The sequence below is a fragment of the Gracilinanus agilis genome, chromosome 6 (assembly GCF_016433145.1).
Source record: "Gracilinanus agilis isolate LMUSP501 chromosome 6, AgileGrace, whole genome shotgun sequence".
Classification (NCBI taxonomy): Eukaryota; Metazoa; Chordata; class Mammalia; order Didelphimorphia; family Didelphidae; genus Gracilinanus; species Gracilinanus agilis.
In genome coordinates, this window is record NC_058135.1 from 23,993,648 (window position 1) to 24,016,768 (window position 23,121).

The window sequence follows — 23,121 nt, forward strand, 5'->3', positions numbered from 1 at the left end:
CAGGTTGTAAGTGCAAAGAAGCAGACCAATATAAGGAACTATTCTTACCTTTGGGACCATGGAACTGACTACTGAACTCATATTTGCTTGGACCCTGTCCCCACTCTCCAAAAGGTATTTAGAGCCACCAACTCATATTTATATGTCATCCTTTTTGCCCAGACTAGTTAAGAGTATTCGTATTGAATTGAATTTATTTTTTATACAATTGTAATGACTGATTATCAATGTAAGAATTTTCTTTCAATCAGTTGTTCGTGCATATCATTGACTTGTGAGTGCAAAGGCAATACAAAATTAGGAGAACAAAAATGAGAAGCCAAAGCATATGGCTCAGAATTGGGAGGTTCTAAGGTCCCATTCTAGTCATAGTCATTAAGTCCAGCTCATATTCTTTCTACAACTGTCTGACAAGCTGCCATCCAGCCTTTGCTTGAAGACCTCGGTCTTCAAGCCCTACTATTTCTAGAGGTGGTCCCTTTAGAGAGCTCTAATTGTTAGGAAATTTTTATTTACATCAATTCTAATTGTTCCTTTGCCCTTTCACCCATTACTCCTAGTTATATTTCTGAGACAAAATAGAACAAATCCAATCCTTCTTCCAGATGACAATGTTTTAAATATAGGAAGATAAGCAAGAGTTTCCTCCTACCCACTGTGCTTCCCCACCCCTGGCTTCTCTTTTCAAAATTCAAAATCCTCAATTTCTTCAACTAATTTTTATATGACAAGATCTTGAGGCCTTTTACCACTCTAGTTCCCCTCCTTTGGATTCCCACTAGCATAAGTTTCCTAAAACATGGCGTCCAGAACTAACCACAATATTTTAGATATGGTGGATTGCATTTGGGAAATTGCGTAGAGGTTTTAGTTACCTCCCCACCTCCCAGCTTCTCTGTGATGTAGAGGCCACTCTTTAAACACTAGTATTCTTCCAGTGCTGTTTATGTCTATGAATCATGGAATATCATAGTCTATAAGCAATGAAAATTGTAGGTCACCTAAAGGGCAAAAGAGAGATGCCAATACAAAGAAGCTCCAACGAAAGATTATAGACTAGAATCAGCATGAGCAATTTCATCAAAGTGATGAATAGACAGAAAAGGATGTTTGGCCAGTCACAAATTGATAGTGACATGCTTCGTATCCTTTACTGTTACTCACATGATGTCAAGAAATCTAGATAAAAGATCCCAGTATACTGTCTATATACCAGAAAGGGGTTTGTGGGAAGATGTGGGCAGGAAGTGCTCAAGGAAGGGCTGTCAACTGCACTATTGAATGGAGTGCCCAAATTAATGGGATAGCATATTCATTGAAGTCATGAAGATTTTTCAGGGAAATGAAATCCACATTTTTCTCTTTAGAGAATATTGTTCTTCTTTCTTTCAAAGAATGTAACAGCAGTAGCAGATTTTGGTAACACAAAACATGGCGCCGTTTAGTTTATGCAGCTGGTTTATGCTTTCATTGTGGTACAGCACCTACGTAGTCTGATCATGCTTTCTAAATGTGTGCGAAAGTTATCTTTGAAAAAATTGTTTATTCCTATGTGATATGGCGGAAAATGCCATGGATTTGTAGTCAGATCATCTCCGTTTAAATGCTAGCTTTGCCACTTAACTAAACTTTTGAATTTTACAAAGCTATAGCCTCAGAGAACATAGTTATTATTAGTAAAGTAAGAGTAATATTGGCTAGATTATCTCTAATTTCCCGCCAAGCAGAGATTTTCTATAATGATGTTTCACCTCTTTTGGATGCAGAGGGGGGTCCCTGGAAGCCTTGATAGGGAAACAGATTATTGAGACACCAGGGAGCAATAAGGGTGCATGTGGGCATAAAGACATACTAAATCTTCCTATTTCTTAACCCTTTAGTTGGAAAAGTACAGGTTCACCATTCAATTTGAATATCAAAAAGAAGAGAGACAGACAGAGGGAAGGGAAGAGAGAGAGGAAGGACGGAAGGAGGGTGGGAGGAGGGAGGGTGAGAGAGAGAAAGACAGAGAGAGAGAAAAAGAGAGAAAGAGACAGAAAGAGAGAGAGAAGAGAGAGAGACTGCAGGGGAGGGCTAAAGCTGCTGTCTGCCATGTGGCCTGGTGACAGCTGGCTTTGGGAATGGGACTTCTTGGGTTGCCAGCTTGAACTGGCATCACCCATCACCTGTGGTGACTGGGAGCAGTTGGAAGGAGAGCTGATATCCAGGCTTACAGCAGAGATGCAAGCTGCCAACTAAGATTATGGGGAACTCTTCTGCCAAGGGGAATTCCAGAGATTTGGGGTCTGCCAGTTATCATGGATGGAGCAAGAGTGAACTTGGGATAGGTACACCAAACTTTCTTGCTATCTCTCTCTTAGGTCTATCCAGGGTTAGCATTCAAGAAGTGTGCACATAAACACATATGCATACACTTTGCCCTTTATCCCCTCCCAAATCCGAGGGATAGAAGAAGATTTGTAGAAGTTGGTATGATGGGATATAGGCATTTAATTTACTTTTCCCCCTCCTTTTTTTCATAGAATATTTGATTGATATTGAGTAAGGACTTTTCCCAGATCACAGGCAACTATGATGGCCACTATGAAGTTTCCCAGATCATTCAACCCATTCATTTTCCAGTTGAGGAAGTTTTAGCAGATTATATGGCTTGAACAAAGTTGAACAGGCAGTAAGTGTTTGAGGTAGGATTTGAACTCAGATTCTCTGACCCCAGAGCTAGTGCTGTTTCCACTGTTACAGGGTTTAGAGATGTTCTTATCATTTTCTAATAAATTGGACCATTATTTTATTCTGATACCTATAGATAAATATTACATTCAGAATTAGTACCCACTATGGCGAAAGAGCAATGTAGATCTTGGGTCAAGAGTATAAAAGTACATATAGTGTAAAAATATGTGGATGAAGCATTCTCTTTCAATTAGTTGTGATATGGTTGTCTTTAGGAAGGTCCACTTAAGTATGTGGGGACGGTAAGGCTAGATGAACTCTATTGAAACCACTTGGCTGTTGAAACCATTTGTTAGATAAATTACATACTACCTTGCTGCTTAACTAATTAATGCATTAATTGAGTGACAACCTGTTTGCTGTAGGTTTATGGAAATCAGGTTGATTATGCCCTTTTGTATTCCAAGAGTTGCTTGAGACAATCACTAAGTATACACACAGCCCACACTACTATCCTGGTAAGATGAACATAAACCAAACTTTTTGGCACAGTGGTGAAATCCAGTGCCTACCAGCTAAAATGTAGAAAAATGTGTACATTTTATAAATGTATTAAAAAGTTTGCAGATTATGTCTTCAGTATCTATAGTCTCCCTCTCTTTCTCCATTTTCCTTCTAAGAGAAAAGGGGTAGATCCAGAGTAAAATGTATTTCAGATACTTATTCTCTAACCCTTCTGTGTTAAAATAGCAAAGGATTTCCTACTATCATTAACACTTAGATTATACTCATTTGTGAATGTATTCGCTGATATTTGAATTAAAGTATTTGAACTTTTCACTCCATCTCACTGATGGGATCAGAATGTTGAGGTTAGTAATTCTCTCACTTAATCCCATTTGCTGCATTAGGAAACCAGAAAGGTAAAATAAGGATGATGGATGATGTCAGCTCTTTGAGAGTAGCGATCATTTTAGTGTCTTGTTCCTAGAATTCTTGTACCCAGTCCAGAGCAGGTGCTAATAATTATTTGCAATTTTGGACTGTGGCTTGCTTCAATTTATAGAATAACTAAATAGCACAGCTCAGGCTGAGTCTCTTGGCTCCTAATCCTGTTAGTCATCCATTTATTACCAAAAGTCCCGTTTCCTGGTAAAGATATCTCAGGTAATACCAAACCTGGCAGTTTGGGTGGGAACAGGGGAGAACTAGCCTCAGTGCCACTTCTCAGCTTTAATTCCCTTATCCATAAAATAAAACTACTCCCTACCTCACAGCTTGGTGGTATAAAAAAGTATAGAAATGCAAATGAATATAAAAAGAATTTATGTTTTCTATGAAATCATCATACTTAAGCTCTTTAAGTCATTCTCTTTTAAAAAAACCTTCCCTCGATCTTAGAACAAATACTCTGTATTCATTCCAAGGCAGAAGAATGATAAGAGCTAGGCCATGGGGGTTAAGTGACTTCCCCAGAGTCACACAGCTAGAAGGGTCTAAGGCCATATTTGAACCTAAGACCTCCCTCTACAAGGCCTCATTCTCTCTTCCCTGAGCCACCATACTGCCCCACTTTGCCCCTCAGGAGTTTTGTAATGGGTGATAGATGAGAGAGGCACATGACATCAGGAAAAATTGGGAATAATGACGCTGAGCCAACAAAATACAAAGGGAAAACCAAAACATCAGTTTGACTGCATAAAACGTTAATTGCATTCCTTTTTGTGAGTGACCTACCAAATGGTCTAATTACCTTGCAGCAAAACAGGGATAATGCATGTCATCAAATGGTATCAAATTATGCTAGGATTTGATTACATTATGTGTGTTCAGTCTCCCTAGTTCATTGTCCATGTGATGTAATTGTCTGCTTCCTACTGGATGGTCCTGACTCAGCTCTATAAGCTAGCTAAGAGCAAAGGGGGAGATTATGGAGCAGGATTTTATTTCATGGAATTTCAAATTCATCTTTCTCCTCTGGGTTTCACAGGATGCTAGCATGATGAGCTCCCCCACCACCACCCCGACTCTAGCTCCAGTGACAGAAGATACACATTTCCATTTCTACTCCCTCCCTGATCTTTTTTTTTTTTTCAGTTGAGACTATTGAGGAAGACACATGGAGCCAACAGGTGACACGGAACCGCCTGGCTCCAGGCTTTTCCAGGGCACTTCTTTTAGACAGCTCTTATATTGTATTATAGATATTTCTCCCAGCTCAGCCTTTAGTGGCTGCTCTTCTGATTACAGAGGCCACATTTTGTGGCTGGGGGTGAGGAAATGTGTGAAATGGTCAGAAGGGCTTCCCCACGAAGTGCCCAGAAGGAGACCCTAGAATGGCTCTCACTTTATGATGACAGATGCTGTGGGGGATGGAGCCCTAACTCATGGCTACTGAGCATGGTCAGAGGACAAAATGGTTCAAAGGATCAAAAATCCAAGACGGGAAGGGATTTTGGAGGCCATCTTGTTCAACCTTCTGCTTTTACAGATGAATAAATGGAGGCCTTTTACAGATGATAAACATGTAGGTCCTTTGACCTTTTCAGGGAACAACTTATTTTGGTTAAGTTTAGCCAAGTAAATTGTCCCAAGATCAGAACAATCTATTTTTTTTTTATAAGGATTTCAGGATTCACTTCTTTAAGAAAAATAGGTTAGGTGATCTTTAAGGTTCCTCGACTTGTATTCGAATGTAAAGCGCTGTGAACCATAATAAAAAGAGCACTGCCCAGGAAATCTTGGCTTTAGAACCCTGTAATCAGTCCACCTGCCAACTATCTGTGAGATCCTGGGCAAGAGTCCTATTTAGAAGGGAAAAAAGGGTGAGCACAGTCACCTTCCATTTGCTTGGCATTTAGAAAATACATGTAATTTCTATATGTTCCTAGAGGCTCCTGTGAGCATTGGGATTTGGGAAATCCTAGAAGTCAATTGTTTATCAGTGTATCCCTCTGACATCATGGCTACATCAACTACTCTTCTATAAATTCTCAAATTGCATTCAAATACTCATACAATGGCGAGATTCAAACCATTGACCCAGAAGCAAAAAGCAGTGCCCCATATAATCCCCCTAAGTTACTTAGAGCCTGGCTCTCCAACCCGCCCCCCCAACTCCTTAAATTTGTTTGTCTACTCTATTTGGATAAAAAGTCACGGGTGTTTGCGAACAATTGTGTTTTCCGGGAGGGAAGTCTCTGTGTCAAGGTTGCAAAAGAAATAGTGCTCCTCCTACACTAGAGCAAGAAAGATAATTCTTAAGTTATGACCACACTAGTCAGAGCTGTCTTTTCTCTGGGAAGAGGTGGAGAGAGGCTGATGAGGGGGAGGGCTGAAGCCCTTTCATTTGTTGCTGCATCTCATCTACCTTTTCATCCGGCAGCAAATGAGCACTCCTAACAGAAAGCGTGCATCAAAGGGATAACTCTCCTCCCCCTCTGAAATTATGCAGCTTTTGTTGTCATCGGAGCTGGGTGGTTATTGAACTTTGCAGACCTGCTGGGCCCAAAGAGTGAAAACACCATCCAAAGTCAGCGGGGTGGTACTGTGTGCCTCAGAGATATGGCTTGTGCAACGGAAGGCACTGGCGGTTGCTATGGCATCGTGACACCAAGATCATTCCTTATGAATGTCACTGGGGGCTGTGACTAAAGTGGTTTATGAGTCAAAAGGCTCATGAAACTCCACAAGGAAAAGATGACCGCACCTCAATGGGCTATGGGAAAGAGGCTGAGGGAGATAGTCTCTAAATGTGAGATTAAGAGGAAGACAGGATGAGCAAAGTGACATGTCATTTGTCACTGTGCAGAGGGCAGAGAAACCAAGGTTGTATTTTAAGTTGGATTTGTAGTGCTGCTGAAATTGTCTAATATGAGTATCACGGGCTCAGCTTTTGGCACAGGGATGAGCTAAGAGCCGCAGAGTTGTTTTCTTTCTTTCTTTCTTTTTTTCCTTCTGAGCACTAAATCTACTTCTGTTCACTTTGTTTCTCTATGGTTTTGGAACCCAGTAAGAAACGATACAATCCACTCCTCATCTGGTTCTTCCTTCTCATAAGGGAATTTTTGTTGTGTAGCGAGAAAGAGCTATTTATTCAAGGTAAATTAACAAAATGCCAACCAAAGGGTGGGAAGATGTCAGTAAAGAGAAACCGAAGGGAAGAATACAAAGAAAATCATGCTCAACTTCACATCTATCTTTGAAGTACCCCATTCCCAAAGGAGAAGAGAGACAAACTCTTGTTGTTCATTTTGGGGACCCATGAGTGGAAATAAGAAGAAAACACAATGAAGCTTCTATTTTTCTATTCTTTCAAGGAGGGAGAGAAGTGTGAAAGAGTTAGGGAGAAACTGTTAGAGCTTTTTTTCTGTTCAAAAGTCAAGGGGGAAATGTGGAAAAGCCATTGAAGAGAAAAAGATGGTATCTTTGGGGAAAGTGGACATTGCAAGTGATATATCTATATCTACATCTATATCTACATCTATATATCTATATATCTATATATCTATATCTATATCATCTATATCTATATCTACATCTATATATCTATATATCTATATCTATATCGATATACACACATATATAAATATATAATTTGGGGAATATTTCTACAGGTGTTCTCTACTTGAAAGCTTTGTTTTACAAGGATTTGCCATAGGATGTCTCTAAATAATTTAGTTTCCTTCTACCTTTTCATCTGGCAGTATTTAAAATATAAGTGATTTTGTAGAGATTTGACATTATCTACCTTTTGAGTAACACAAATGTTGCATCAACCGAGGCAGAGTTGGTCCCTTCCCCTCAGACTGCCCCTTTCTCTCCTGTGAACTATAGTGAGAGGTGACGAGTTTCCTGATTACCTCTGACACTGTACAGGAGAGCTGGAAGATTTGTCCTTCTCCCTCCACCTGCCGCACGCAGAGCTTACAAACTAACTCCACTGTGGTCAGGCTGAATCTTTCCAAGGTGAAGGTACAATGGAGATTTCTTTGACAACCGCTCCAGATATGGTAAAAAGGAATTTCCTACGGGACAAACAAGTGAGAAGAAATGAAGTGAAAGTTCCCAAAAACTAAAAAAAAAAAAAAAAAAGGAAATAAAAATATCTATTAAAAAGTAACTTAATAATGATAAGCAACACGCATTTTATATAAAGTTAGAAGATATTGGTTGTTATAAGCATTCTGAGAATCTAGGGGAGGGGGAGAAATAAGCTTAAAAGGTGGAGAGATAGAGATAAGATGTGAGATAAGATTTCCTCATTCAATTCCAACACCCTCCAGAACCAATGCAGGTCAGCACCTTCCCTGTACATTATAGTACTTGCCTCTAGTCATACAGCCAGGATGTGTCAGAGAAAGGAACTGAATTGATCTTCTGGCTTTGAGCCTAGCTCTCTATCCCCTATATCACAGTGCCTCTTTAAAGTGAACATAAAATATATAAATTCAGTATACTTTCATACATATATCCTCTTCTCTCATATGATAGTAGAAACTCACTATAACATTATAATAACAGGCACAAATAACAATATATAATTGATAAGGTAAAAGAACAGGACTTTCCCCTAGAAAAACAATTAGGCTCTAATAAAAAAAACATAATATTTAAGTTGCATTTAGGAAAAAAAAACCTTGTCATTTCCCTAGAAAGTGATACATTATACTGATTTATAGACTTTAAGTATTTCTAAGTCACAGAGGAGATACTGATCTACACTGATAGAATTTCTTTACCCAAAGTTCCCTGCATCAATGAAATTACAGATCTAGTCCTCTTTCTTTCTCTGTCTCTGTCTCTCTCTAAAACCCTTACCTTCCACTTAGAATCAACAATGTGTTCCAAGGGGTTAGGCAATGGAGATTAAGTGACTTTCCCAGCACAACTAGGAAGTATCTGAGGCAAGATTTGAACCCAAGACCAAGCATTTCTAGGCTTGGTTCTCTAATCCACTTATCCACCAGCTGCCCCCATAGTCCAGTGTCTCTTATTTAAGGAATATTGGCCCAAATCTAAGTTAGAGATCTGAATTAGTTGTGCTAGAAGTCAGGTAAGAAGTCTTAAGAAAGCTGAGACAGCAGAAAGGATTGTGGTTCAATTGGAAAAATAAAAAGAAGAATATGTCCATATTTAGGCAAATTAAATAAGAAAAATGTAGCATATGAGAACTTTCTCCTTATTGTTTTTTTTTCACTGTTATAAGTGGGCAAATGTGCCAGAAATCTCCAGGGGATCGATTACTGAACATCTGATATAAACAGATTTGGATAGATAAATCAACATATCTACCAGTTAATAGATAGATATAGATATAGGCATAGAGTTATAGATGCAGGCATATAGAAGGAAAATATCTCCTTCATCTCCCTTGAGAAAATGAAGTATGTACACTGGCTGATTAATAAGCAAATACTGGCTCTTTGGCTTGGATGTACATCCAATTCAGATGCTAACTCACTGAAATGCAGCTGAACCCTCTGGGTCTAGCTATCAGGAGGTCTGTCTTGAGGGATATTTAGGCCTAACTGATTAAGTATGAAGAGAATTCCCCTGAGAACCTATAGGATGATTAGAATAAGATTGGAGTCCAAGAGTTTAAAACCTCTTATTTTATAGACTTTAACCCATAGAGGTTTAAACACACACACACAATTTTAGTTTCTTTACTGAGGTTCCTTTTCAACTTTCAAAGTTAAATTACAAAACTGGCAATGCTAATGTCTAATTTATATCATATGGGGAGACCACTCTTGCTTGAAATCAATCCAATTTAAGGATAAAGAGTACTTCCTCTCTCCTTCTCCTCCTCTCCCCCCAATAAATACATTGAGGGACTGGATTTGCTGACCCATTACAAATATTTCTTTGGAAACGTATTAGAAAGATGGGATTCCCTCTCCTCTTAAAAACACAGAAAGTTATTTTTTGCAAACATTTTGAGCATGAATTTGAAAATCCCAGCCAGCCTCAGGACATCTCAGAGATGCATTTAGATTCATTTGAAATGGGGGGAGGGCATGAGGAGGAGGGAGCAGGGATAAAATTCTGATTGCTTGCTGTAACTTGTATTTAGCCCCTTTTAGACCTTCATATCCTGACCCTTTCATTTTTGCTTGGGGCTCTTACCTGGTACTTAGCAATCAGTTTACTCTTCCAGAGGGAATGGGCTATATCATGAATTGACAAACGCAGGTTATGAGTGCTGCCTTTAAAATGGAGAGCCTTGGGTTCTTCCAGAAGCTGCCCTCCCATCTGTCTTTCCAGCTGTAGAACTTCCTGAAAAGAAACAATGATGGCAAAGAAGAAAAACAGTAAGCACCAAGCTGCATCCATTATGTCGGTTCTCATCAAATCAGCAGATTCTCTAATGCCAGCAATCCATGATCAATAGAACCTAGCTAGGATCATAAACAACCAACTACCTTCTGGACTGAAGAACCTGTGAGATTGGATCCTTTTTCCATCTCTCCATCTCTTCCTTCACTGGTGCAGAAGAAAAATGCAAGGACAGTTTCTTCCACCAAAGTTACCTGTGCCCATGGAATTTAACTGAATTCATCGAAGTCCTGAGCATCCAGAACGTATCTAACCAGAGTTCACCCTAAGTTACATAGATCTTCTACACTCTATGTCGCTCAGAGCTCCCTTCTACTTGACTTTTTAGATAAAAAGAGGCAAAACGAAATAACAATTCATCCTAGAAATTTAAACAAATGTACAATAACAGTTACAGTAAACAACACCAATTTAAGAGCGTATCCTAAGGAAAGTGCATATTCAATTCAATTCCATGCATGTGTGTGTGTGTGTGTGTATGTATCTGTAGGGAGACTGAGGTTTTTCACTGACCAAAGAAGAACACAGAAAGAAGCAGATTTATCTTTTGGAGTAATTCGGCCAATAAAAACCTACATTATTATATGTTATTTAGCAAGTTATAAAGAAAATTGAAGTTTATGATAATGAATCTGAGGAATTTCAGTATTATCAACCATTTAGCTACTTTTTGTATCGTCTGTTTAATAAGGCAAAATGACCTGATATGTTATGCAAAGGTTTGGGGCATTTATTAATTCTTTTGTTTATTCACAAAATGAACTAAGCACCTCAGTGCTAGGAACTGAAGATATAAAATAAACAAAACATGGTGCATGTTCTCAAAGTGGAATAAAAAAGTGAATTTTGAGTTAATGTTTAGTTCCTAAGAAAGTTAAATTTAAAAGAAAATGCCTAGCCTTCAGCTTTTTGGTTAGTTGAAGTCTTAGATTAGAATGAAAGAACATTGGGGCTCATATTTATACACTAGGGTTTCTCAAACTTTTTGGAAAAGATTGATGAAGCATTTTCAAGAGAAGAAAAGAAAACTGCTGCCGAGTGGGGCCCACATCTGTAATTCCTGCTGCTAGGGTTGAGGTTAGTGGATCATCTGTGCTCAGGAGTTCTGAGCTGCATGTAGTAGCTATAATGCTAGTCAGCTGTCTACAGTACGTCTGAGCCTCTGGGAGTGGATGGGAAGGAGACCCATTAAATTGTGTAAAAAGGGAGCAAAATAGCCCAGGGCAGAAACAACAGGTCAAAACTCCTGTGTTAATCAGCAGCCCTGGAGTCTGTGTGAGATATCCAGAGGAAAGAAGGGAAGAACGGAGAAAGGGGAGGAAGAGATGGACGGAAGCAAAGGATGAAGAGAGGAAGGAAAAAGGAAAGGAGAAAGAGAGGGAGAGAGGAAAGATGGAAGGGAACACGGGAATAATTGTCACAAGAATGGCTTGTGATTCCAATTGAATGTTCTTGCTACATACACTACTGTGCCACGGTGTGGGGTGTCACCTTTAGACTTCCTTTGCTGTAGCAGTGTAGTTAGGAAGGAAGATACAGTAAACTGGGGGATGAAAGTGTTTGCAAACTACCGATGCTCACAGTAAACAAGAGATGTGCTTTCAGTCTCAAGGGAGGACTTCTGCAAGGTGCAGCTCAACATGACATACCAATCTTGGAATCTAAACAAGACTAGAATGTGAGCCGTGCTGCAATTCAGAAGTATATCAGCCTTAATATTTATTTAATGAAGTCCAATCCGTAAGGCTTTAGTCTAATAAAGACTCAGCTAGCAAACTTAAATTGATTAGGCATACCATGGCTTCATTTCAAGCTGCTTTATAAATGATGGAAAGCAAGAAACAACCATTTGGTCAAACCAGGATTCTGACTAAAATCTATTACTAAGAAAATAAAAATCCAATATTGGGTAGGAAATAGGAGAATGAAAAGAGGAGCTCTTTCCATTCATGTCTAATGGTAAATGAGAGATGGAAATTCCCTATTACACAGAGTGTGAATCCCCTACTGCACAGAAGTGCATGGGTTATTTGCCTTTAACTGTTGGCCATCACTCAGCGACAGTGTTACCTGGGCACGCCATGCAGCTCTCACACTCGCCCCTGCACCACCTAGGCAGGCATGAAAAATACACATTGCATAGCTTAGGCTGCTCATGCCTTGCTTAACATACTTAATACACTCTTCTTTGAGTCCTCCACAAGCCAGATGAGTAAATACACCCTGCAATTGCAATGCTGCCACGATTGTCACTCACCCAGAAAACCCTGAGCCACACACTTCATCTTGACAGCCCGGACTTTGGGGAGGAGGAAGGGAAAGAACAGCCAGGGATAATTGAAGTTGCCTTTGCTTCCGCAGTGATGTATAATAAGCATATGTTGATCATGTTCATTGTCTAGTTAGCATAAAAGAGAAAGCTGATGTTCCCAATGAACCTGGCACCTGACAAATTCTAAAGCTAAAATGATGTTTGTTTATAAGCCATTAGAAGAAAAGAAACATAATTAGAAATCTTTTAGATTAAGGCTGTGCCAATCAATCAGTTCTAGCTTCTTTCCAGTATGGCCTAATTACCCCATCAAGATGTCTAAAGAGCAATCGATAGTAATTATCTGATTACTATAGATCTTCATTATGTCCAAATTATCTCCCTAGGATGTCTAAAAGAAGATGTGTTGTATTCTGTGAAGTAATTGGATCCAACAATGTATCAAATCTGCATATTTTACGAACAGCAAAGATCACCAAGGGCTATTGAGTTTGTTAAAACATGTTGGAATCATCCTCAATTTTCTTGATTTGGAAGGTCATCCAAAGACCTAAATGGATGAGATTTTGGATTAGAATGGATTAGAATCACAGACTTGAAATCTGAAAGGAATCTCAGTTGCCATATGATTTAAGATTTAAAATTTAAGACATCCATGAAAGCAAATGCCAATACTTAACAAATGGTCATTTGCCCTTTGCCTCTTTTAAACAATCCATTCCATTCTTGGACAGATCTAAGGGATACAAATTTGTTTTTTCTCCTGACATTGAGCCTAAATGTGTCTTTTAAGAATTTCTTTGGGTTATTTCTGATTTTACCCTCAGGGGCCAAACAGAATAAGCTGAATCCCTTCTCCTCCATATGCCCTCATATGAGTCAGAGGCAACTATTACATCTCCGCCCCCCTCCCATCTGTCTTTTTTTTTTTTTTTTGTTAAAGTGACAATCAGTGTCACAGCAATGCTGACATTTATTTATTTGTTTGTTTGTTTATTTACTTATTCATTCATTCATTTAGTTGTTTGTTTGTTTGTTTATTTATTTATTTAAACCCTTATCTTCTGACTTGGAGTCAATACTGTGTGTTGGCTCCAAGGCAGAAGAGAGTGGTAAGCTTAGGCAATGGGGGTCAAGTGACTTGCCCAGGGTCACACAGCTAGGAAGTATCTGAGGCCATATTTGAACCCAGGATCTCCTGTCTCTAGGCTTGGCTCTCAATCCACTGATCCAGCTGCCCCCACCCCAATCTGTCTTAATTCAAGTTCTTTCCTTCTGTTAATTATTTCCTATTTGTCCTATATGAAAATTGCTTTGTATATATTTGCTTCCATAATATGTCCCCCATTAAAAATTCTTCTTTTCTCCATACTGAACATGTCCATTCCCTTCAACTAATCCTCATGTGCCATGGACTCGGGGCTCTTCCCTTTCCTGGTTTTTCTCCTTTGGATACTTTTCAGCTTTACACAATATATAACTTACTGAATCTAAGCTTGTAAAGACAGGGATAAGGACAGGGACTGAGCCTGTGAATTCTTTAGTAGATGAAACTCCTTCTGTCAGTTTGGATCAGCACTTTTCTATAACTCCTCTTTCCTGGGACCTCTTCTCTTGTCCTTCTCTACTACTTCACTTGATGATTTCATCAACTCCCATGGATATAATTACCATCTGATTTTCAAATCTTTCTATTCTGCCCTAATCTCTGCGATGACCTCCTATCTCGTATCTTCAACTGCTGCTTTTACATATATACATAATACATAATATTTGTATATATATACATATATATGGTAAGGTATATATATAATGACAGATGGTAAGGTTTATATATGTAATACATATATAAACCTTACCATCTGTCATACTGTCATAGTATCAATTCCAAGACAAAAGAGCAGCAAGGGCTAGGGCAATTGAGGTTAAGTGACTTGTTTAAGGTCACACAGCTAGGAAATGTCTGAGGCCAAATTTGAACTTGGGTCCTTCCAACTTCAGACTTGGTGCTTTATCCATGGTGCTACCTAGTTGTCCCCAACCACCTTTCAGACATCTTAAACTGGATGTCTAGTAAGCATCTTAAACTCATTATATCCAAAATAGAACTTATTATCTTGCCCCCTAATATTCCCACCAACCTACCTTCCTTATATTATTTTAGAGAGCAACACCAATGCCCTGGTCCCTCAGGCTTACAACCTAGGAGGCATCCTGGGACCCTTATTATCTCTCACCTATATCTAAGCTGTTGCCAAGGACTGCTGATTTTATCTTTTCTGCATCTCTCATCTGTGCTCCCCTTCTCTCCTTTGACACATCCCTTTCTATTATAGGACCTTATCACCTCCTGCCTGGTTGTGTGTCACCTACTATAGTGTATGGCCTTTTAAGTCACTTAACTCTTGGGCCTCAGTTTCCTCATCTGAAAAATGAAAGGGCTTGATTATCAGACTTTAAAGCTCTTTTCCATGCCTAAGTCTATAATCCTATAAAATAAGAGAAGGGGGATAAATACCGATTCCATTAAAATCGTTTTTGCCTTTTTAATTTATGTTGAAATAGTTTGTATGACAATATATATAAACAGAAAACAAAGCAGATTGTAAGTAAATCATCCTTTCAGAGAGAAACATAGCCCTCTTTTAAATGAGTTTATCCTTACTCTTACTACCTATAAAATTACTCTCCTCTTTGAATTCCTTTAGGTTTCGGTTAGATATTTCAAATAGCTTGTCATAAAGATTGAATATATTCCTCTGTTATAGGAGGTAAGGGTTTATTTCTAGTTTCTCTAGTTTCTTCCCTACCTCTCTGACTCTGCCCATGGATAGATTTTTCTCTCAAGAGCCTGTTATCTAGGACAATACAATTGAGTCTCTAATCCATCTGTCCTGTGATGGTAAAGATGAACACAAGAAACCAATAGCGAACAGTGTAGAGTGGACTATTCACCACCAGGACCTCTGTGTTGGACAGAAATCAAAACAAGCCTGTGAGATCCGTTTCATTTGCAGTTAGTGACTGATGTCTCCTGAGTTAGCCACTGAAGCTAATACTGAATGAGTCAATCTTGACGTGGGGAGAAATAGCAGAGCGATCAACCTTAGACAGAAACAAGAAACCCAGCTACAAGAAAAAGCAGGTTTTATAGCAAACAACTTGCCTGAGAGATGGTGGAAGCCACAATCTACATTATTTAGAGCAATAATAAATTTGGGCCCTTTTAAGGACTGTACATTTGAAGGGATTTGTTCTGATCTGTAAGCATCGCGGCCTCTTAGGATATTAGGGGATAAATACTTTCTATGATATAAAGACCTAGTAGAAAGGGAGAAAAGCAACTACAAACATATCTTCCGAGTTCCTACTCTGTGTAGGTCCTTGGGTTGGGAGAGATTCAACACATACACGACAGAAGCATGCTGAGATTTTCCTCAATGGAGTATCATAGTTCTAGCACTGGAAGGGACCTCAGAGGCTATCCAGTTTAATGCCACTTTATAATAGAGGAAGCTGACACCTACAGAGTTTAGGTGACTTGCCTAAAGACAAATGGGTCACAGGTAGAATTGAATCTCAGGTCATCTGATGGCAGAGGGCACTGGGGACTCTTGGGACCAGGGAAGGCTTCACACAAAAGGTAATCCACAGTCAAGCCTTCAAGGATTGTGAGAAGCAGAGATAAGAATGAATGACTTTCTAGTTATCAAGGGATAATTTATGCAAATGAAGAGGTAGAAGAAAGCAAGTTCTATCTTTGAAAGGGAAGTGTATGAGGTAAGAGATAAGGCTAGAAAACTTGGGATAAGCACCATTTTAGCTGGCTTTATATACCTTCTGAGGAGTTTGTATTTGATCTTTGAGCCAATAGAGCCATTGGAACTCCTTGAACACGAGTGACTTGTGCCTTGGGAATATTACTTTGTCAAGCTTCATGGAGAGTAGATTGGAAGAAGAAAAAGGTTAAAAGTAGAAAGAAGAATTAGGGAGATACTGGTATGAACTAGACTAATAACTGTGTGAGTGAATGGAGAGGAGAGAAATAGGAGATGTGGAGGTAGAATAAAAACTACTGGTAATTGATTGGTTATAAAGGGGGTAGAGTTTGAGGCAGAAGAAAGGTGCAGAGGTGGATTGAGAAATAGTCAGAGAGACCTGAGTTTAAATCTAGCTCCAGACACTTAATAGCTGTGCGACCCAGGCAAATAGCTTAACTCTGCCTCTGTTACTGCCTATATACTGCCGTACAAAATGGGCAAGAATAATTGCAAATATTTTCCAGGTTATTGAGAAGATCAAAGATGAAGTGATATTTGTAAAGCACTTTGTAAGCCTCAAAGTGCAATATAAATGCCATTATGATTAATTATCATTATTAGGAATAGCATAAGAACTCAATACCATTATTTTTTTAAGCTAGCGATTTATATTTACTATCGCCTACCTAATAATGTAGGCAAGTTTCCTAGATCAGTCACTTAAAAAGGTATCATAACACCTCTAGTAAATATAGCAGTATGCCAGATACTTTGAATACATATTTGAAAATAAGTAAGGCAGTGGTCATGGTGATATTAATAGGCTTATGGCATTGGAGTTCTGGGCTTCTGAGGACCAAAAGTTCCCAGTATCATATTCTATACTTCATGAACTAATTCCTTGTTCCCCTATCCTGAATACCTCCTTTTATTTTCTCTGCTTGACATCATTATTCCCACTTAGATTCTGCCTTCCTCTTCTGAGACGGTAAACCTCTTAGTTCTTCGGTTTGTGGATTATCTTCTGCCTAAGAAAGTTTATTTTTATTATCTGTTAGAAAAGCTGAACTTCAAAGTGAAAGGAGGTTCAAGTCAGTGCTATGGATTTCCACTGTCTCATCTCTCCTTACTCTTTCCTAAAGTGGACAGCCCTAAGTTGCCTACACACAGAGATAGCTTTATGCAATCTCAGGTGAGTAATTCTTCAGGCATCAGCACTTGTAATAGGACAATTGCTAGACGTATCAGGAAGATGAAAGAAAACTATGGCTAACCAAATAGTCTACCTACTCTCCACATATTTTTCATCTTTTTGGATCAGCATCTTCTTCCATAGATGGAATAAATTTGATTTATTGTGGTTAAGATGCCATACTACTCACTTGAATGTGGAAATCAGCTTTTGGAGTTATGTACCTTACCCTCCAGGGCTGACTTACACAGAGCAGCTCAATGAGGCTAGCTTTATATTATTATCAGTAGGTGCCGAATTTTTTGGTTACAACAAACTATGAAACAAAGACAAATAAAAGATGACCCTCAGTGCTTTGAGATCTATTTGATTTGGACAAAAGGGGGGCAGAGGGTGAGTAACCAACTCAACATAGAAACCCATGGTTCAGAAGAAGCCAAAAAATGATTTTATTTGTATGGAATTTAAGGTTTGTAAAGTACCTTCCCATCTTGAACTTGTGAAGTAGGTAGTAGAAATATAATAATCCCCATTTTATAGATGAGAAAACTGAGAAAGATGAATTGCTTTGAGTCATAGTGCTGGTAAGTATTGAAGTGAGGATTTTAACCTAGTTTTCCCAAGGCCAAATCCAGAGTTCTTTCCATTAAATCATGCTGAAAAGGCACAGTGTGAGTCTTTTGTACAACCTCAGAAGACCTAATATTTGTTCAGGGTAGTATTTTTTATTTTATTTTATTTTATTACAAGCCTTTTCAGAGGTCACAGGCTCTGTCCTCTCTCTGTTCATTTGTGAATCCTGCATTATATTCTTTGGGGATATGGTGTGGAATGAGAAACTCAACTCTTTGGTTACTGTGGCTGTCACAGCTACGACTATATACACTTCCCAGAAGCAAAGGCCAAAGAAAAAAGCATCTGTTTGCTCCTTTTTTCTGCCAGTTCTTTAGATCCTGCTGCTGCTGCTGCTCCTGAAATCCTCTGTTCCCCATGTGCTGTCTGTCTCCCTGGCCTCCAGGCCTTCAAGCTGCACTGCCTGGCACTGGGTCCCTCCCTACTGTCAGTCTGCTTTCAGTCCACCTGCCTGTTTCCTGACTTCTGGCTCAGGCTTATGCCAGGAAAACTTCTTTCATTATGCATGCTGGGGTGCTCCTCTCTCCTCTTGGGTGAGTCTGCCCCACTTCATTCCTAATAACTCCAAGGCTCGACTCTTGTGACCATTGGCAAATATTTTCCACTCAAGTCATTTCGTTTCTAGGGTTCTGCCTGCCACTCCCATAGCTGCCGCCGCCACCGCCACAGAATATCACTCTGAATCACTGCTTTTCCTATTCACAGGGACAGCAAAGTCTGTGCCACTTTCTAAAGGAAATGCCAAAAGACGATGCTTGGGGAAATGTCCATGCCACATGTCTGCTGCTTGGCTCTCTCCTGAGGAAAAGGAAGATTTTGTACTTCTCCATTTAAGCCATTTCAGTTTTTCTCTTTTATCCCCCACTTCTATTCACGGAGGCTACTGACATTCCTTTTAACCCTTCAAAGTCTCCGTTGAAATTTTCTATTTTGTTTATTAAGTCAGTTAGTCAAAAAGCATTTATTTAGGACCTACTATGTTCAACGTATTGATAGATGCTGGGGAGGCAAAGAAAGGCAGATAACCTTTTCTGCTCTCAAGAAACTCAGAGTCTAAGAAGAGAGACAACATGCAAATAACTATGTCCAAACAAGATAACAGACAGGCTTGACTGAGATAATCAAAGAAGGAAGTATTAAGGGGGATCACGAAAGGGCAGATTTTAGCTCGGACTTAACTGGTTCTTCATCTGTCTCACCCCCCCTCCCTTTCTGCCCCATCCATCCATTCAGATTAATTTAATAGACAGAAGTGCTATATAGGAGAAATAATACTGAATTTGCACTATATATGGGTTTGAAACCTAGCTGAGGGCCATCGAACATCACTTCATTTTGTTGTATTTTATCTCCCTCATATATGAAATGGGAGTTATTATATGTACTCTGTTTTTCTCAGGGACATTATGAGGATCAGTCAACAGGTGTACTTTATCCACTTTAAAAGCACCATACAAATGGCTGCTCTTATTAGTATGATTATTAATTTAACACCAACACTACTATAATTTACTTATTTTATTCAATAGAATTCTTATTGAAATGGTCTGGGATGAGTTACTATATTGCTATTATTCTTTTGTATTTTACATTTAGCTGGCTTTCATAGATGGATTTGAAAAAAAATCTACATTCTATAGTTGAAAAAAATTGGGATATAAATTCATCCCCGGTAGGTTCATATGCCTTTGATGTTCTGGCAGCAGATAGGATGATACCGCAACCTGATTTCTTGGACTTGATCTTTATACTTTTACAGCTTTTTATTCTACATTGTTTGGAGATTTTAAGAATTTGCTATAGTGTTATCAATCAAAAATGCTGTTTTTTAATTTTTACTAATCAATGTGATATGTGGTAGTTGTGGTCAATGTTAGTATTTATTATTTCAGTTCTCTAGCATATTTTGATGTCTATATTTGTAGTATGGAGAGGGGTTGTTAGTCTGTGAATAATAATAAGTTGGTGATATAATTCTAATTTCTTGAGTTATTCAAGTTAGAATGCAATATTTTTTTAGTGTGTAGTGACACTTTTGAATATTTTCTTTATTTTCCTAGCATAATCTGTATTGATCACTAAGTTTGGGCTCCTTAATAATAACCCATCAATAATTTCTAATAACCATGTCCTGGTACTGTATTGCCATCCTAAGTCCCTATTTCTATAAATAGATTTGTATGACAGGCATTTGTTCAACTTTTCTTTGTTGACATATCATGGCTGAGTTGATGTGGATGCCACCAGTAGAGGGCCTTTTGATAATATTTGTATATTTTAGGTGTTTCATAGTTCTAACAGGAGATAAAACAATTTTGGATAGGGTTTGGCTATTTTTTTTTTGAATTTTGACTATTTTTAGTGAAATGATTTCTAATTATTTCCAAAGGACATCTGTTACTTTTTGACCAACTGACAAGTATCTATTAATCTTTTTTCTCCTTTAAGATAAGAGAATTAAAAAAAAAACAACTTTACCTTCTGTCTGGGAATTGATATCAAGTATTGATTCCAAGGCAGAAGAACAGCAAGGTCCAAGCAATTGGGGTTCAAGTGATTCTCCCAGGATCATATAGCTAGGAAATATCTGAGGTCAAATTTGAACACAGCACCTCCTGTCTCCAGGCTTGGCTCTCTATCCACTGAGCTACTTAGCTACTTATATTAAACCTTAGGTCACTACTAATGTTGTTGTTCATTTCTCATGATCTGTATTCCTTGTTCTACAATTCCACAATCACCAGACTGCTAGGAAATCTTTTAACCAGGAAACATCACCCTGTGAGACTGTTATTGGCTCTCACACCTCTTTCAGTACCTTCATTACTTTCTGTCCCTCTGCCTAGGAAGCTTCCTTCCACAATTTCCATGGAAAGATACTTCCTAGACCCGCCAACTCTTCTTTGCCCAACAATTGCAGCCTTTGGGCTTTGACTCCAGCCTCTCACCAACTTTATTTTGGGTTGTTTTTTGCCCATTAGATTATAAACTCCTTGAATACAAGGATTGTCATTCTTTTTTCTTATTAATATTCCCCAAAGCTTGATACTTAGTAGGTGCTTCATCAAGGTTTATTGTCTGACTATTATATTACTGTAATTAAATGCAGAACAGTGTGTCTGGAAGAGAGAAAAAGACTAATAGCACACAGTCCTAGACTCCTTAGAAGTCTCTGTGATCCAGTTCCTAAATGTAAGGAAGGATGAGAGGATAAACCCCTCAATAGTAAATATAATTTGTAGATTTGATAGTTACCCCCCAACACTTGTGCTACCAGTGTGCAATGTTGCTTGAAAGGTTTGCCTTTTAGATACTTTCCTTTGAATCATTAGATCATAGATTTAGAGCTGAAAGGGACTTCATAGGTCATCTGTTCCAACTTTCTAATTTTTTTTTGCAGAGGAAGAAGGGAGATTAAGGACCTGAATCCACAGATTCTCTCTCTACCATATCACATGTCTATACACATAGTCACTGTTGACAACTTTTTTTTATGAACCTCCTCAAATTTTCCTTTGTCTCTTGAGAGTTTGCCTTCAAAGAACTCCCAAACTGACCCTTGTCCTAGACTAAACAAACATCCTTCAAGTACCCATCTCCCCCTAGATAGAATTAGTAGATATTGTAAGCATCCTTTCATCTTAGAAGTTTCTCCCATTATATCTGGGCTTCTCCCAGCTAGTTCATTCCCTGGCTGGAATTTTCCTTCCCTAGTCTCCATGTAAGCCAATCATTGTCCTTCTTTTTCTTTGTTGCCCAAAGTGTATATAAGACCCCAAGTTCTTCAGTTCACTGGAAAATCCCACAGAGGACTTTCCCATTTGTGGAAAACTTTCCTGGAAACATTGTTGCCAGAGTCCCAGAGCTTGGCTCTGTGTGGTATCATGCATGACTCTGGGTGGTTGCCATAAGAACTCTCTCCCTCGTCCTGATTAAAGACTTGTTCTTTGTGACTGCTTTAGTGGTTCTGTGTTCTTCCAGGCTGACACTATCTATAGGGCACCTAAAAGGTTGAAGTCAACATTTTACCCAGGGAGAAGGAGCCTCTTACTAAGAAGAAAGGGTGAAAATCAGCTTTAAAGGTGTGTAGAGGGAAGAGGCATAGACAGGGCTGGTACAAGGGATAATGCCCTGGGTGGGGAGAGAGGCTCTTTTTATGCTGGGAAAGCTCATTAATGTTGAGTAGCCAGGAAGAGGGAAAAGGGCACTGAAAATGAAGGGGTGGGCTATGGAGTGGGGGTGAGCAAGGCCCCTTTTCTTACTTTAAAATTTTGTGCATGGCTGCCTCGGAATAGGCTCCGAGCAGACTAATAGCAGCACTCAAATGTAAACACTGGTTCATCTCTCCCTTCTGCTTGCTGTTTCTCTCACCTCTTACCATGTGATTTGCATGCTCTAAACAGGCCCATTATACTAGCAGCATCTGGGCATATGGAACTGATGTTAATCCAAGTAAAACAATTTATCTTCCACCCCTTTCCCTCCTCCCCTCAGTAAATAAATACAACCAGATTGGCTCACCACCTTGTATTTTGTTTATATCATGTGTGCATTTTTTTTACAGATTTAATGAATAATATCTATTGGGCGCCTTGATGGTTTCTTTCAGCAAATAGTCCCACAGAGGCCTAGAACCTTGGGGTTTAATATAAACTTGTCCATAGTGAAGAAAGCTGTTGTAAATGATATTCTTTCGATGGAGAGGGCCAAACACTCGTCACCCTATAGGCCTTTTCTTTCTCCCAAGATACCCTTCAATTTCCCCAAATAAAACTGCGCTGTCTTAGTTACACAGCACTGCCAAATTTCCCAGAATTTTTTTGATTAAATATTTCAGGTATTTGCTTATTAATTGATTTCTGCTCAGAAAACGAAAATAGAATGAATATTCAAATGATGTTACGGTAGTCACTGGAGAAGGGTGAAGAGGAAGGCTTGAGTTCGGAATGACCAAACGCAATCTTTCAAAGAGGTTGTGACTTCTCAATTTAACTAAAGGGACATTTCCAAACTATTCTCATGATTCTCAGCATGTTTAACACGTCAAGCTGAACTCATCTTGAACTATGTTCTCACTGCTTAAAACACACACACACACACAAACACACACACACACACACACACACACACACACACACACACACACACACACAGAACAAAAGGTGTTTAAATGAAGGCAGTTATCTGCCATGAGCCTTGCCTTTTACTTCTGCAGGCGCGGTGGGCATTCTCATTCAACAGCAGTACTC

The 23,121-nt window shown here is 38.9% G+C and overlaps 1 protein-coding gene across 1 annotated transcript in view; it reads right to left on the minus strand.

Moving 5' to 3' along the window:
* Positions 1-23,121, minus strand: part of UNC5C (unc-5 netrin receptor C) — a 399,382-nt gene that overhangs the window by 7,848 nt on the left and 368,413 nt on the right. Inside the window, exons 13-14 of the mRNA XM_044680230.1 lie at positions 9,805-9,954; positions 7,536-7,700 (exon numbers count right to left, since the gene is read on the minus strand). Of these exons, the coding sequence (XP_044536165.1) occupies positions 7,536-7,700; positions 9,805-9,954 (315 nt within the window). The remainder of the gene's footprint in view (positions 1-7,535; positions 7,701-9,804; positions 9,955-23,121) is intronic.